This window comes from Muntiacus reevesi, chromosome 1 (assembly GCF_963930625.1).
Source record: "Muntiacus reevesi chromosome 1, mMunRee1.1, whole genome shotgun sequence".
NCBI lineage: Eukaryota > Metazoa > Chordata > Mammalia > Artiodactyla > Cervidae > Muntiacus > Muntiacus reevesi.
The window spans coordinates 10,994,944-11,008,495 of NC_089249.1; the positions used below are offsets into that span (position 1 = coordinate 10,994,944).

The window sequence follows — 13,552 nt, forward strand, 5'->3', positions numbered from 1 at the left end:
AAATTTCTAGAGGGGAATCGCTAGGTCAGAGGAGATGTGATGAGGATATATGAATAATTTTGATAGACCTGGTCAAGGTACCCTCATAGAATTTGTGCTTGCTTGCTGCCCCATCAGCAGTGTGTGAAGGCAGAGCTGAGTTTCTAAGCCTGGGTAGAGTGCTGACACCTCACAGACTAAGCATCAGGTCTTATGTTTGTCAAAACAGCTCAGCTTACATGGTGTGTGGTTCATGCATGCATGTGTTTGTGTCTGATTTCATTTGGAGAGGGTTGTTTTGTAAGTGGCGAAGAGAAGCTTGAGAATCATGATGTAGGACATCATCACTGTTCTTCCTCTTAAACCTCCAGTTTGAAGGAGTGACAAAGAAAATGAGATGGCTCCATGCACTACAAGAATATCCTTAGACAAGTAACATGGAGAGAATGGTTCATGGGGTAGCTGGAAAGATGGAAGGTAGAAAGATTCATAGGAAGCAGACATGGAGGTCAAGGTCTAATGAGACGAGATTTAGTCTCCTAGACCCCCATCTTGGGCTTCCCTGGTGTTTCAGATGGTGAAGAATCCGCCTGCAATGCAGGAGACCTGGGTTCGATCCCTGGCTTGGGAAGATCCCCTGGAGGAGGGCATGGCAAGCCACTCCAGTATTCTTGCCTGGAGAATCCCCATGGACAGACGAGCCTGGTGGGCTACAGTCCATGGGGTCACAACAGCTGGACACGACTGAGCGACTCAGCACAGCTGCACAGGAGCAGGAGACCCCCGTGTTAACTCGGGGTCTCCGGAAGGTCTCACTTGTTCTCACTGAGCTGACTGCAAGAGCTTGTCACGTGCCAAGCCCTGTACTAGTACTGGGAATAGAGACGCACACGACCAGTCCCTGCTCTGAAGAAGCTCATACAGAGAAGTCATGTAAGCAGAGAAGTTCTATATACAAGTTACAGGAGCGACAAGGGTGGTAACAGCTGACTCTGAGAGCCTATTAAATGCCAGACAGGGCTCAGCAGTGCTCATCATCTTACCTGATTCTGCAAAAATCTTATTGGAGGAGGATTCCAGTTTTATCCCATCCCACAGATGAGGAAACTGAGACCCAGGGAAGTTGAGGGATGGTCCCAACACCCCATAGTAAGTGACAAAGCTGGGGTGTAGGTTGAGGTCTATCTCACTTCCAAGTCTTAAGGGAAAGCAGGAGTGATGTTGGAACTAAAAGCTCATCTCCCTCCTCCATTAAATGGTTTTCTGCTTCCTTCTCTTTTTGTAGCACCATAATACTTTTGGGGTGAGGGTGGGGGTCAGGGAATACTTTTGGAGGAAGATGTGACCTGAGCTGGGGCTCTAAGGATAAGTAAGAAGCAAGGAGAACAGTTTCAGCAGAGCTGACCTCCAGGGGTCAGAAGTTTGTCCCAGGGAGGCAGGTGAGTGGCGTGGATAAGATGAGAGCTCCGGAGCCAGACAGCCTGAGTTTATATCTGGGCTCTGCCCCTTATTAGCTGAGTGACATTGGGTGTATCACTTAACCTCTCTGATTCTTCTCCTGTAATGTGGGGGCTATAAAGTACTTTCCTCCCAGGTTATTGTAAGCATGGCATGAGTTAACATATGTGGAGCTGGTGGCCGACAGCACAGGTTCTCTATATTTGTTCCCATTATAGAATCGCTAGGATCCAGGTATGACCTAGATGTAAAGGAGAGGAAAACAGAATTGTGAGGTTCGCCTGTGATGCTTATTACAGAGAATGATTACATGAGCTCACAAAATGTAATAAGATGCTATTAAAAAAAAAAAAAAAGGGAAGCAGAAAATCATTTAATGGAGGAGCAAGAGACACGGGCTTTTAGTCCGGAATTGTCTTGTCAAGCATGGTTGTGCTTATCAGCTTTCAGTTATCTAAAATTGTGAGTCAAAAAGGACTTTTTTATTTGTTGTCTACTTCTTTATGACATCTTTATGGTTGTTAAAATATAATAGTCTATCTCAAATAAGGTGAAAAAGCAGAGGAGAGTAAGATAAAAGGAACTACGTTTGCTGTAACTCTCAGTTTTCCCCTCTTCCTCTTTGACGCCATAAAATGTTTTCAGGCAACCCTAGAGAAGAGATAAGATAAATGCTGCTGCTTTCTCATTTACCCACATAGCATTTATCTCTCCTGTACCAAGTTACTTTTTTCTGAGAAGTAAATTCCATAACAGAATACAAGAGAAGTACAATAGAAGTGAACAGAAAGCTCTATCCAAGGAATCCATCCATGCAATTTACATTTTGTCTTCATATTCTCTGGCTTTTTTCTCCTTTATCCCAACCTCACATCCTCAATTCTGTTCCACAGTCAAACCCCATGCCTGGACCACTCTTTCTGTAGGCCAGTTTTATCTAGATGACTTGAGTAATTCCCAAGAATTCATCTTATTTAAAAAAAATTAATAGCAATTTCCAACATAAATTCACACAAACATTCTCTTACTGCTATTCAAAAACCTATACCTTTACTGTGTACTAGCCACTCACTAGCTCCTCTGGCTACAGAAATTATTACAATTCAGCCTTTTGTCTTATGTGGGAAAAGGCATGAACAAGGAGGTTGATTCTTCCCATATCTGCCTCATGTTCCTTTCCTTTGTGGTTTCTCTTTTCCACTAGACAGTAAGCCTCTCAAGGTCAAAGATTTTATCTGCTTTATTTCCCACTGGATAATCATTACCCTATAGAGTGTTCTCTGTAACCGTTTACTGCATTCATTAATGAAAATAAATACATGACTATACAGAATGATCAGTAAATTGATGTGTTTGCAAGACAAGAAATAGCTTAGAGAAGATGAATAGTGGACTCCTTGGAGGGCAGAAGAGTGGTTAGAGGGGTTGGGAGACCTGCTGAGGAGAGTGACTTCTGAGTTGAGTTTTGAGGGTGATGACTGCCACCATCAATAAGTCTTACATAGTGTCCAATTCATGCAACATACTGAATAAAAGTCTGCTGAGGTAATAAACTATAATTTATAAAGCAATTATACTTACAGTCTCTCTCATATTTGACCATTTAACTCATTACTGGGTGGGAAAGACCTGGCCACTTCATGCTGCATTGTGTGGTCAAGCTCAGCGTTGTGTGTGTGTGTGTTCATGAGTCCTATCAGAAACAGTCAAGGCGGGGTGGGCCTTTGGCCGAGAGAGAAGCAATCTTAAGTATGTGCTCTAGAAGAGGGGTGGTCCATCCAGGAGAGAACGTGTGAAAGGAACGGACAGAGGCCATTTCTAGTGACTCAGCCCTAAGCCAGGCCAGAGCTATTACCTAAGACCTGTGTCCATCACCCAAGCCAGTTTCAGATGTTAAAATTCCTGAAAAATCTTGTGATTATGACATGGGAGAGAATGAAGTGGAACACAAAAGGAGATAAAAGCAAAATGAATTTTTAGTTGAATTTATCTGATGACCTTACTGAGGAAAAAAACAGGATGTGAGGCATGGACTTGCTATTAGTGCAGTTTCTTAATTGTATTTAGCTCCAGCTCTTTCCTAAAACAGTGATGTAAATGACTGGGAGGTTGAGAACCAAAACTGCTAAGATTCATGAGCCTCTTGCCTCTGGTGTGATCTTGGGGTGGGGAGTGGGGGATTCCTCATGCTATTCCAGACTTACCCTCTCTGTGACAGACAGAAGACACAGCTCTCTAAGTCACAGCAAATTATGTCAAAGGTTAGATCCCTCAGCTCCAATCAGTCCTTAACCTGTGTTTTCAATATGTGTGTACAGCTTCATCATACACAACAAAGACACTTTCTTCAACAATGCCACAAGAAGTAGAATTGTACATCATATTTTACAAAGAATAAAGTATGAAGAAGGAAAAAACAAAATTGGTAAGTAGTATATCAGTATAACAAGTTACATTTGATTTGGAGGATTACAGACTTTTTCCTTTGGTTTTATTACATTGCTATCAATTCTAGAAATGCTTGTGATTTATAAAGCCTCTAACTGCACAGTTCCTTGATGGATAACTCAGAAGTGTAAAACCTTAATAGATTGCTTTTTAAAAGATAACACATCATCTCTTTTATCTTAGATCATGGAAAAGTGCTCTCAATTCAACAGATATTTAAGGAGTGCCCATTATGTGCCAGGTGGGCTTCCAAGGTGGCGCTAGTGGTAAGGAACCTGCCTGCCAGTGCAGGAGATGTAAGAGACCCCGGTTCAATCCCTGGGTCGGGAAGATCCCCTGGAGGGAGGGCATGGCAACCCACCCCAGTATTCTTGCCTGGAGAATCCCTTGGACAGAGGAGCCTGGTGGGCTGCAGTCCACAGGATCGCAGAGAGTCAGACACAACTGAAGTGACTTAGCATGCATTGTGCGCCAGGCACTGAGCAAGGTGTTAGGGAGATGAGCACAGTTCTCTCCTGCAGTGGATGTTCAAGAAGTTAAGAACAGACAATAAATAAGTAAATACAGTACATAACATGAAGACGTTGGAACGGATGATGTTATAGAGATTGACTAGGGGGTAGAGATCATGCTGAGGTGGCGTGCTCAGGGCATGCTCTTCTGAGAAGCCGGAACTTGAGCTAAAACCTGAATGACAAGAGGGAGCCAGTGTGTGGAAAGATGCAGAAGCAGGCGCAGGAAGCTGGACGGGCAGAAAAGAGCTGTCATCATAAGTGAATTCTCCAAACAATCACCACCCCCAGCAAATAACCTCCACATACTACACTGGGGATATTTGTGTGATAATCTTTCCATGATATATTACCAAATTTCCTGCCTTATTAAGTAGATTACTATATACTGGGAAGATTTGGGGAGCTTTGTCCATATCTCTGTCCCAGCAAGATTTTTATCTATGCTTTGAATGATGACCTATGTCAGGGGATCAAGGGATTAAAAAATCACACAGAATTTGAACAGGAAAGTGAAAATGAAAGTCACTCTGTCGTGTCTGACTCTGCAACCCCATGGACTATGCAGTCCATGAAATTCTTCAGGCCAAAATACTGGAGTGGATAGCCTTTCCCTTCTCCAGGGGATCTTCCCAACCCAGAGATCACACCCAGGTCTCCTGCATTGCAGGTGGATTCTTTACAAACTAAGCCACAAGGGAAGCCCAAGAATACTGGAGTGGGTAGCCTATCCCTCCTCCAGCGGATCTTCCCAAGCCAAGAATCGAACTGGGGTCTCCTGCATTGCAGGTGGATTCTTTACCAACTGAACTATCAGTTTGATAACTTTTCCTTGAACAGGAAAAGCTAATATAAATAATTAACTGTGATGGAGGTTTGGAGTAATGGAGGACTGACTAGTAAAGAGCAAGAAGAATTCTATAGAAGAGAAGATGCTCCACAGCAAAGCTGAAATGGAGACCTTGTTAGAAGGGGTGCAGTTGTGGATCTTTGGACAGCAGAGCAGTTTGCTGGGGTTTCTGTGCCAGCAGAATTCTCTGTGAATCCGCCCTCTCAAGTTCTGGGAGAAGCCGGCAAGAGGGGTTCCAAAGGAACCCATTCACTGGGAGATGGTGCCCAGCGTCATCATCCTGTGAAGCTGTTCAAAGGCCCACCTGCCCTTGAGGAGATCCCAGGGCTGCTGGCTACCATGAACTTCCATAGAAGCTGTGAGTTGCAGAGGCCTGCTGGGAGGAGCACACAAGTACCAGGGAAATGAACTCCTCCCTCCCCTGCTGTCCCTCTGGGCCTCCTACTGACAAAGCTCAGCATTGCAGCATCTGGCAAAGGAGAAGTATTTACAGGGTCCACCTCCATTACTGCAAAGCTAAGGGCAGTCAGCTGATAACCCGCACAGAGCCTAAAGAGTTTGCTCATCAGGCTTTCGGGTGGAGTTGAGACTGGAAGGATGCACTGTGTTAGTCACTTGGAGTTAGGATCCTGAAAGAGCTCAGTGATCTGGAAATCTCAGCCACAGCTGAAAGATGACTTTCAATAGTCTGTAAATGTTCAGTGCTATGCTCAAATTCGGCAAAACAGCTACCTTGGCACCACCGTGTGGGAGAAATGTTACTCAACACATCATGAAGAGGGACAAACTTGGGAGGTTTAGTTGAATGCAAGTGTGAGTCACTAGTATGGTGAAGCTGCCAAAAACTACTTTGATTGCAAGCTGTATAAATTAAAATATAATAGGGAGAATCAGATACCTGGTCCAGATCTGAATACACCTGGAATAGTATGTTCAGTGAGAGTCAGTGTAGGTGGGTATGGTGACGTTGAACCAGATTTAGGACTTTCTTGGCTTCCATGGGGTTATGTTTTAGCACATCCTTAAATTCTCTGCAGCAGTCATCCATCCTTGAGATACATCCTCTTCATAAGGTCCTCCATGGCCCTTCTAGCTCGGAGGAGTCTTTTCTTCTTCTGAATTCCTATGGAAATTATTTTTGCAGTCTATATGGTAATTAGCCATGTACAACTCTTCTTTTATTATCTTGAATTATTTACTTTCAATGACATAATGAAAATTCTACCAACTAAAGAGAACCACTGTTAATGTTTTGTATACTGAATAACTTAAATATTACATTAATTACTCTTTTCATCTTTATACCTCATTTGTCCATGTGATTTTTTTTAACAAACTTAGGATACACTACACATACTTTTTTCCATCCTTTTCTTGGTTAACATCATATCAGGAACATACTAGAAAACAAGTGAGTAGAAGTGAAGTGATTAGGGCAGTAGCTATTCTGGATTATTTCATAACATGCAAAGAATTTGTAAAACCAGTCTCTTTACTAATATTGGTAGTATAATATTAGCACACCTCACAACTCACTGTAACCTACTAGGGTGTTGAGAATCTGCAGTTAAAAGCTGCTAGTCTAGATAATAAGCTTCTCAATTATAAATGAATTGCCTTATTTGTCTTTGTATTATCATAGCCTAGCACAGTATCTGGCATACAGGCAGATTGCTTGTTGAACCAAACTGAAAATCTTTTAAACATGATCAATGTCTAACCATCAGCATTCTTACACAATCAAAGACTCTACAGTGAGACCATACAGCAATTATTGTGCTTAAATTTTTGCAGCTAAAAATGTGGACTATTTTTACAGCTCGTCAAGATGGAGACAGAAAAAGGGCAGAGACAATGATTTGTAAATGTACTGAAAAAACACAGGAAATATAGTATTGTTACTAGTAAGAAATGATTGTTGTAAAAATTTCTCTTATTTGATGAAAGAAGAATTCTATCAAGAACTCCAGTGCTTTGAAAATCAATAATGAGGAACTGAAAAAATGTCTAGTTAGAAATAACCAACTACAAAGTAAATTACTAACCAAGGATCAGACATTATGCTGAAAAATTTGGAGTTCAAGTGTAAATGCTCTGTTGACCCAATGTTTCATTAACATCTTCAGTTTCATAATTAAAAGAAACATGTTATAAGAAAATTTAATTCATCAGTAGAATTAATGTTTATCTTATTTTCTGGCTGAAGCTCTTTCTGAAAGTGGCATCTTGCATGAGTCAACATGGATTAGAGATAATACAAAAATATGGTTTGTAGACATGATTTATGAGGGTATTTCAGTGGAGTGAAAACTACCACAATATAAGTTTTTTGACTTCACTCTGAGATTATTACAATTCTGAAAATCAAACCTAGTGAATTCCATTTTCAAAATAGAGCAATTAATAGATAAAAAGACTTATTTAACAATATAAGTACATAAAATAAATCTTGATATTAATTTGTAGTTTCAAAACTGATGCTCAAACGGGAAGACTTTAAATATTAACTGTTTTCTCGTTTTTCAGGACTTTGATAATTTGTCACAAATTCACAAGAGTCATCATCAGAAGTCTCTTATTAGGTCCCCGTGAATCTTTTGTTATTATCTGGGATATCTGAAAGTGATTGATGATATATGTAGAATTCTTGATAGAAGTTCCAGGAAGTCAAAGTTTTCTACATAATCAATCATTTGTTCATTCTTTGCAAAGGTATTATTGAGGGCCTCCTCTGTGCTAGACAAAGCCCTATGGATATTTATATGTCAGGTGTCTTTCTTAGGCATTTAGAGTTAATGTCAAAGCATCTTAAAATACGTTTAACCATGTTACCGTGATTAAAAGTACCTAAACATTGATTGATCCTCCATCAATCAAAAGTGAATCAGAATCAGTGCATGTTTCATTTTCCAGTTAGGCTAAGCCTCTGGCCTCTAATCAGGATCTGAAACATGGAGAGCACTCATCTGAAGGCTGCTTGAGAGACATCTTTCCAGCCATCTTCTTTGAAGTGCATTTTAGGAAGTAGAATCACTCTTGATCTGAGAGAAACTTTGAAGAGCAAAACATCATACTTCCACTTCTGGCCAAGATGGAGTAACAGGCACGAGATTAGTCTCCCACCTGAAACAATCAGAAAAGAAAAGACAAAAGTATGAGACGACTGTTTTCAAGACACTGAGCACTGGGCAGCCAAGAACAGCGATCCCTGAGAGATGGAAAACAAATGAGGTGAACCCTACAGCTGCCCCAGCTTACTATTTTGAGATGATTTCAGGCAGCAACAGAGGGAAAAAGAACCCACACAGAACCGAGTAGTCTCCCCAAGTCGAAAAGATGTTGCTGAGAGTCCAGGGAGACCAAGGCAGCCAGAGTTCCCAGGGCAACACACCAGAAAACAGCTTCACGGAGAACCCTGAAGATCTGCAGAGAGCCTCCTCAAGTATTTAGAGTACTGATTAGTACACACGTCAGAAAACTACCCAAGGCCAGAGAAAGAGCAACCCAGAGGGATTTCCAGTGAGACTAGTGGAGCACCTCATAATTCACTAAGCCTTAAATATAAATGGTTTGACAATCCCAATCCAGAATTCAGAAGTTGACATTAAATAATAAAGCAAGAGCTATTTTTTTGCTGCATGCAAAAAACACTCTTTAAAGACACAAATAGCTTAAAGTAAAAGAATAAAAAAAGATATATACTGTGCTATCCAAGAGAAAGCTGAAAGGCCTATACTGATATCAGTAAATCTGAAAATAGATTTTTTTTTAATTTATTTTTTTTTATTTTTTATTTTTCAGTGGGTTTTGTCATACATTGATATGAATCAGCCAGTATATCTGAAAATAGATTTCAGAGCAAGGAATACTACCAGGGATAAAGAAGGCTATTCTAAAATGATGGAGGCAGTGCATCTGGAAAACATGGAAATCCTAAATGTTTATGCACTTAATAACAGAACTTCAAACTGCGAAGCAAAAACTGATAGAACTGCTAAGAGAAATAGGCAAGTCCACAGTTCTAGTCAGAGGTTTCAATACCACTTTTTCATTAGTTAATGGAACGAGTAGACAGAAAATCAGTGGAGGTTAGAAGACCTAAACATTATCAATGAAATTAACTTACTTGATCTTTTAGACCACTCTACCACCAGCATCAGAATACCCAATTTTTTTAAGTGAACACAGAATATTACCAAGAGATCATACTTGAGGGACATAAGACAATAATTCTTTGACCACAGTGGAATTAAATTAGATATCAATAAGACCATCTCTGGAAAACTTACAAATATTTAAAACTAAATAATGTATTTTTAAATAACTCATGGATGAGAGAAATCAAAAGGGAAATCAGAAAGTTGCTGTATTCAGTGAAAGTGAAAAAACAGCATATCACAAAGTGTGCAGTAGAGGGAGAAACTTATAGCACCATATGTGTATATAGGAAAAGAGATGGCCCCAAATTAATGACCTCTCCTTCTACCTTAAGAAACTAGGGGGTATGGAAGGAAATTAAAGTAGTCTCAAGTTGGTAGATGAAATAATAAAAATCAGAATAAATCAATGAAATGGAAAAAATAGAGAAAAATCAATGAAACCAAAAGCTGATTCTTTGAAAAAAAAAAATCAAATTCATAAACCCGAGATAGACCCAGGCTGGGGTGACTCCTGAATGTGTAATCCCTTCCCTTTAAGTTTGGGTGGAAACTGTGATTTATATCTGACCAATAAAGCCACTGCAAATGCACGTATCCAATATCCTTCCCCCGCTTTGTGGATGAGAGAGTTGAGGGCTGAGAACAAGAGGACTTTCCAAAGTCATCCACTAGCCCAATGCAAGGGAATTGGGTTTGTCCATATTGAAGCTTCTGGATGAAAATGGGAAAGCTCAGGTGGAAAGTCATCTTTTTGGTGTGATTAATTCATCCACTTCTCCCGCTCCCTTCTTTATGCCAAGTACTATGCTAGGTATGCTTCATCATGTTTTTCCTATTTGAAAACTTGATTTTCTAGTCTTTGTTTCCAGTTTCCTAGCAGATAGCAAAACTTTCTAAACTGTTGTCCCCCAAAAGTATTTGAACTACTTTTGAAGATATAGGTTGTTTTTTCCAAAAAGTATGACCCTTACATTACTCTTACATTAGGAGGATTTAAACTCGGTATGAATTCACTTTGGACTTTTTATTGTTGTAGGTCTGAATCGTTTGCTTACAAATGGCTCCTATGAAGCTGCATTTCCTCTGCATGAGGTATTGTCCTGTCTTTTCTCCTTCTCTGTCAATTCCTTGTTATTAAATCAGCTTCTGGGGACAGTCATTAATCGCATTCATTGATACGACATTTGTTTAGAATGAATCTAATTTATTCGGTGAGTAGCTGGGGAGGCCCTACTGGCATTGTTACATCTCTCGCCCAGCACAGATTTATTTCTCCGTGTCTTTTTTATGTAACTGCAAGAGTACTCGAATCAAGAGTCACTCAGCATGAATTTAGAAGAATGACTGAGGGACTCCAAGTCATAAAATTAAAGAGGCATTGAAAATTTGCATGACATGCTGGACCCAGGGGGAAGATGTCTCTGAAATATATAGTCTCTGCAACAACAAAAAAATTTATAGCTAATCCTTAAAGAGTGGGAGGAAGCCATCTTATGAAAGCTGTATTAACTAAAGGATGATAAATGGAAATTAATACTATTGTATACTTGTTGCTTATTTAACATGTATAAATTTTTATATTCTCCTTATTTACTGCATGATCTTTGTCATCTATAAGGACTTTTATAAATGTAATTACCCGTACCTCTATTTTTCACATTAGATTTTAGGTAATTTAATCCAGAATTCTCTTTACATATATGGTAATTTAATTTAGAATTCTCTTTACATCTATGGGTTCTCGGGGCCATAATTCTCATAATTGGTGAGAGATTTCTGTCATTTTCATGGTACCTCCTCCATACCAGTCATAGTATGACACCGAGAACATAAGGATAAGTATCATGACTGGTGTCCTCTAAGACCTCACATGGTGGCAGGGTCAAACTACTGTTAGATTTTCTTAACAATCTTCTGTTAGACAGCTCAGCTTGGAGGACAGTTCCAGCTACCTGCCAATGGCAGGTCTTCCCAAAATATATTTCTTATATGGCTTATGGAGTTTCTTCTCTTGATTTTAAACACCAGGAGGATGGAGAAGGTGGTATAGAATTTTCATTATTATTGTTTTTTTATTAGAGTATAGTTTGCTTTACAATGTTGCATTCGTTTCTACTATACAGCAAAATGAATCATCTATACGGACACATAAATTCCCTCTTTTATTGTGTTGAGGTCACCACAGAGTATTTAGTGAAATTTTTAAAACCTTTTTCATTAAGAAAACTAGAGGCTTTGATTCAAGACCCTATTAACAGACAGTCATGAAATCTTTTTGGAAATGATCCTTTTTGTGTGATAGAGGCAAACATTTTGACACAAAAGTTTTCTCGAGCCATATACTGAACTCGAAAGACACGTGTCCCCAAAGGATACCATGTGGTTATTAGTTGGCATTGCCCGCAATAAAGGGTTTCGGTGAGAACTGCATTCTCCCACTGCCTACCCCTTGCCCACAGTAAGGGCAGTGTTGAGCAGTTGTGGGTGGACAGAGTCTCTCTGCAGACGAGTGGGTGGTGGGCCTGCTGATATTTGAGGAGATGCAACTGTGAAACCCCAGAGTAACTCCAGGCCTTCTCTGTGGTTTTCGTATCTTGCTAAATCCCTGCATTGTATGAAAAGAGAATTTTCCAGTTAGTAATTGCAGCTGCAGTAATAACATAATCGTTCTTTTAACTTTTGCTCTCAGTTTAACCTCATTATAGTATTTGACTGCATAACAACCTTCAGAGGCAGGAAGGGCAGCTCCCGTTGCCTTGTTTTATGGTGAAAACCTAAATAGAGGTTTAGAGTAAGCTTAGCTCAGACCCAGTCACGGAGTGAGTTGGTGGGTGAGCTGAGACTAGAATCTGAGTGAGTTCTTTGTCTCTCAGGCCTGTTCACTTCCCCCTAAGAAAGGACTTCTCAAGTTAAAATGTCAAAGTTTACCTCCAGACAGCATGCCTTTTCTGTTGGTGAAACTAGCATTAACACTAACTGAACTTAAAAAAAAAGCCCACTCCTCTGACCCATGGTATCCTCATTTGTTCCATGAGGATGTCAAATTATATTTGAATTATTGTAAATTTGAGGTGACTTACAACTCTTATATTGTGAAAGTTTTCTGCCCTTGGTCACAAGACCGTGTGACCAGCTGTTTACCAACTATTGATACTTCCGTCTTGAGACAAGTAGGAAAGAGAACGCCTAAGTCTTGGGCATGGCCTCTGGGCAAGATGCTCTGTTCATTCAAATCACAGAAGAAAGCTAATGAAGCAGATGTTGTTAGTTCCACTGTGAACTGGGAATCCAAGGCTCAGAGAGTTTAAGATGTCCTAGCTAAAAAGTAACAGAACTGAATTTGAACTCATTCAGACCTGCCTGATTCTAGCAAGCATGGGCTTTTTACTGCATGGCATCAGCATCAAAATTATGTCTGGAATAACAAACCTACTCTTTTCCCTTCAATAGAATGGATCTATCCTTATATCATCCCTATTGCTACTCTTGCCATAAAAACTAGTATTACAGCTCCCTTACATGCATAGCTTCTCCCAGTATCCCCCATCAAAGGGGAACATTTGTTTTAATTAATGAATCTACATTGAACCATCATAACCAACCAAAGTTCATAGTTTATTTTAGGGTTTACTCTTGGTGTTCTTTCCATACATTCTATAAGTTTAAACAAATGTATAATAAGTGTGCATCTACAATTATAGTATCATACAGAGTATCCTCACTACCTTAAAAAGATAAAAGCAAAAAGAACTAGCATCACTCTCGGGTTTTGCTCTTGGCTTTTGTGGGTATTACCTCACTGGCCATGGTGTTTTTATCCAGGGAAGTTACAGAAGTAAGAACTCCATTAGAACCCACGGAGCAGTAAACCACCGGCATCTGCTCTATGAGTGCTGGGCGTCCTGGGGTGTGTGGTATAAATACCAGCCTTTGGATCTTGTAAGGTGAGTTCTTAACCAGCTGTGACCATAAAGCGTATGCAGAATAATTAGGGCAGACTGTGAGCTGGGACAAGCCAACACTGGGGAAAAAACGAACTGAGATGCACAGCTGACGCTCAAATCCGACTTCTTCCCAAGAGGGCAGCTCATCAGAGGACATGGATTGTTCTTGGTAAACCTGACCTCCTCCTGCTGAGGCTGGTG

The 13,552-nt window shown here is 40.2% G+C and overlaps 1 protein-coding gene across 1 annotated transcript in view; it reads left to right on the plus strand.

Annotated features, from left to right (window-relative positions):
* ANO4 (anoctamin 4) overlaps nt 1-13,552 on the plus strand; it is a 215,330-nt gene that overhangs the window by 118,939 nt on the left and 82,839 nt on the right. Inside the window, exons 8-10 of the mRNA XM_065921006.1 lie at nt 3,756-3,862; nt 10,444-10,499; nt 13,230-13,351. Coding sequence (XP_065777078.1) covers nt 3,756-3,862; nt 10,444-10,499; nt 13,230-13,351 — 285 coding nt within the window. The remainder of the gene's footprint in view (nt 1-3,755; nt 3,863-10,443; nt 10,500-13,229; nt 13,352-13,552) is intronic.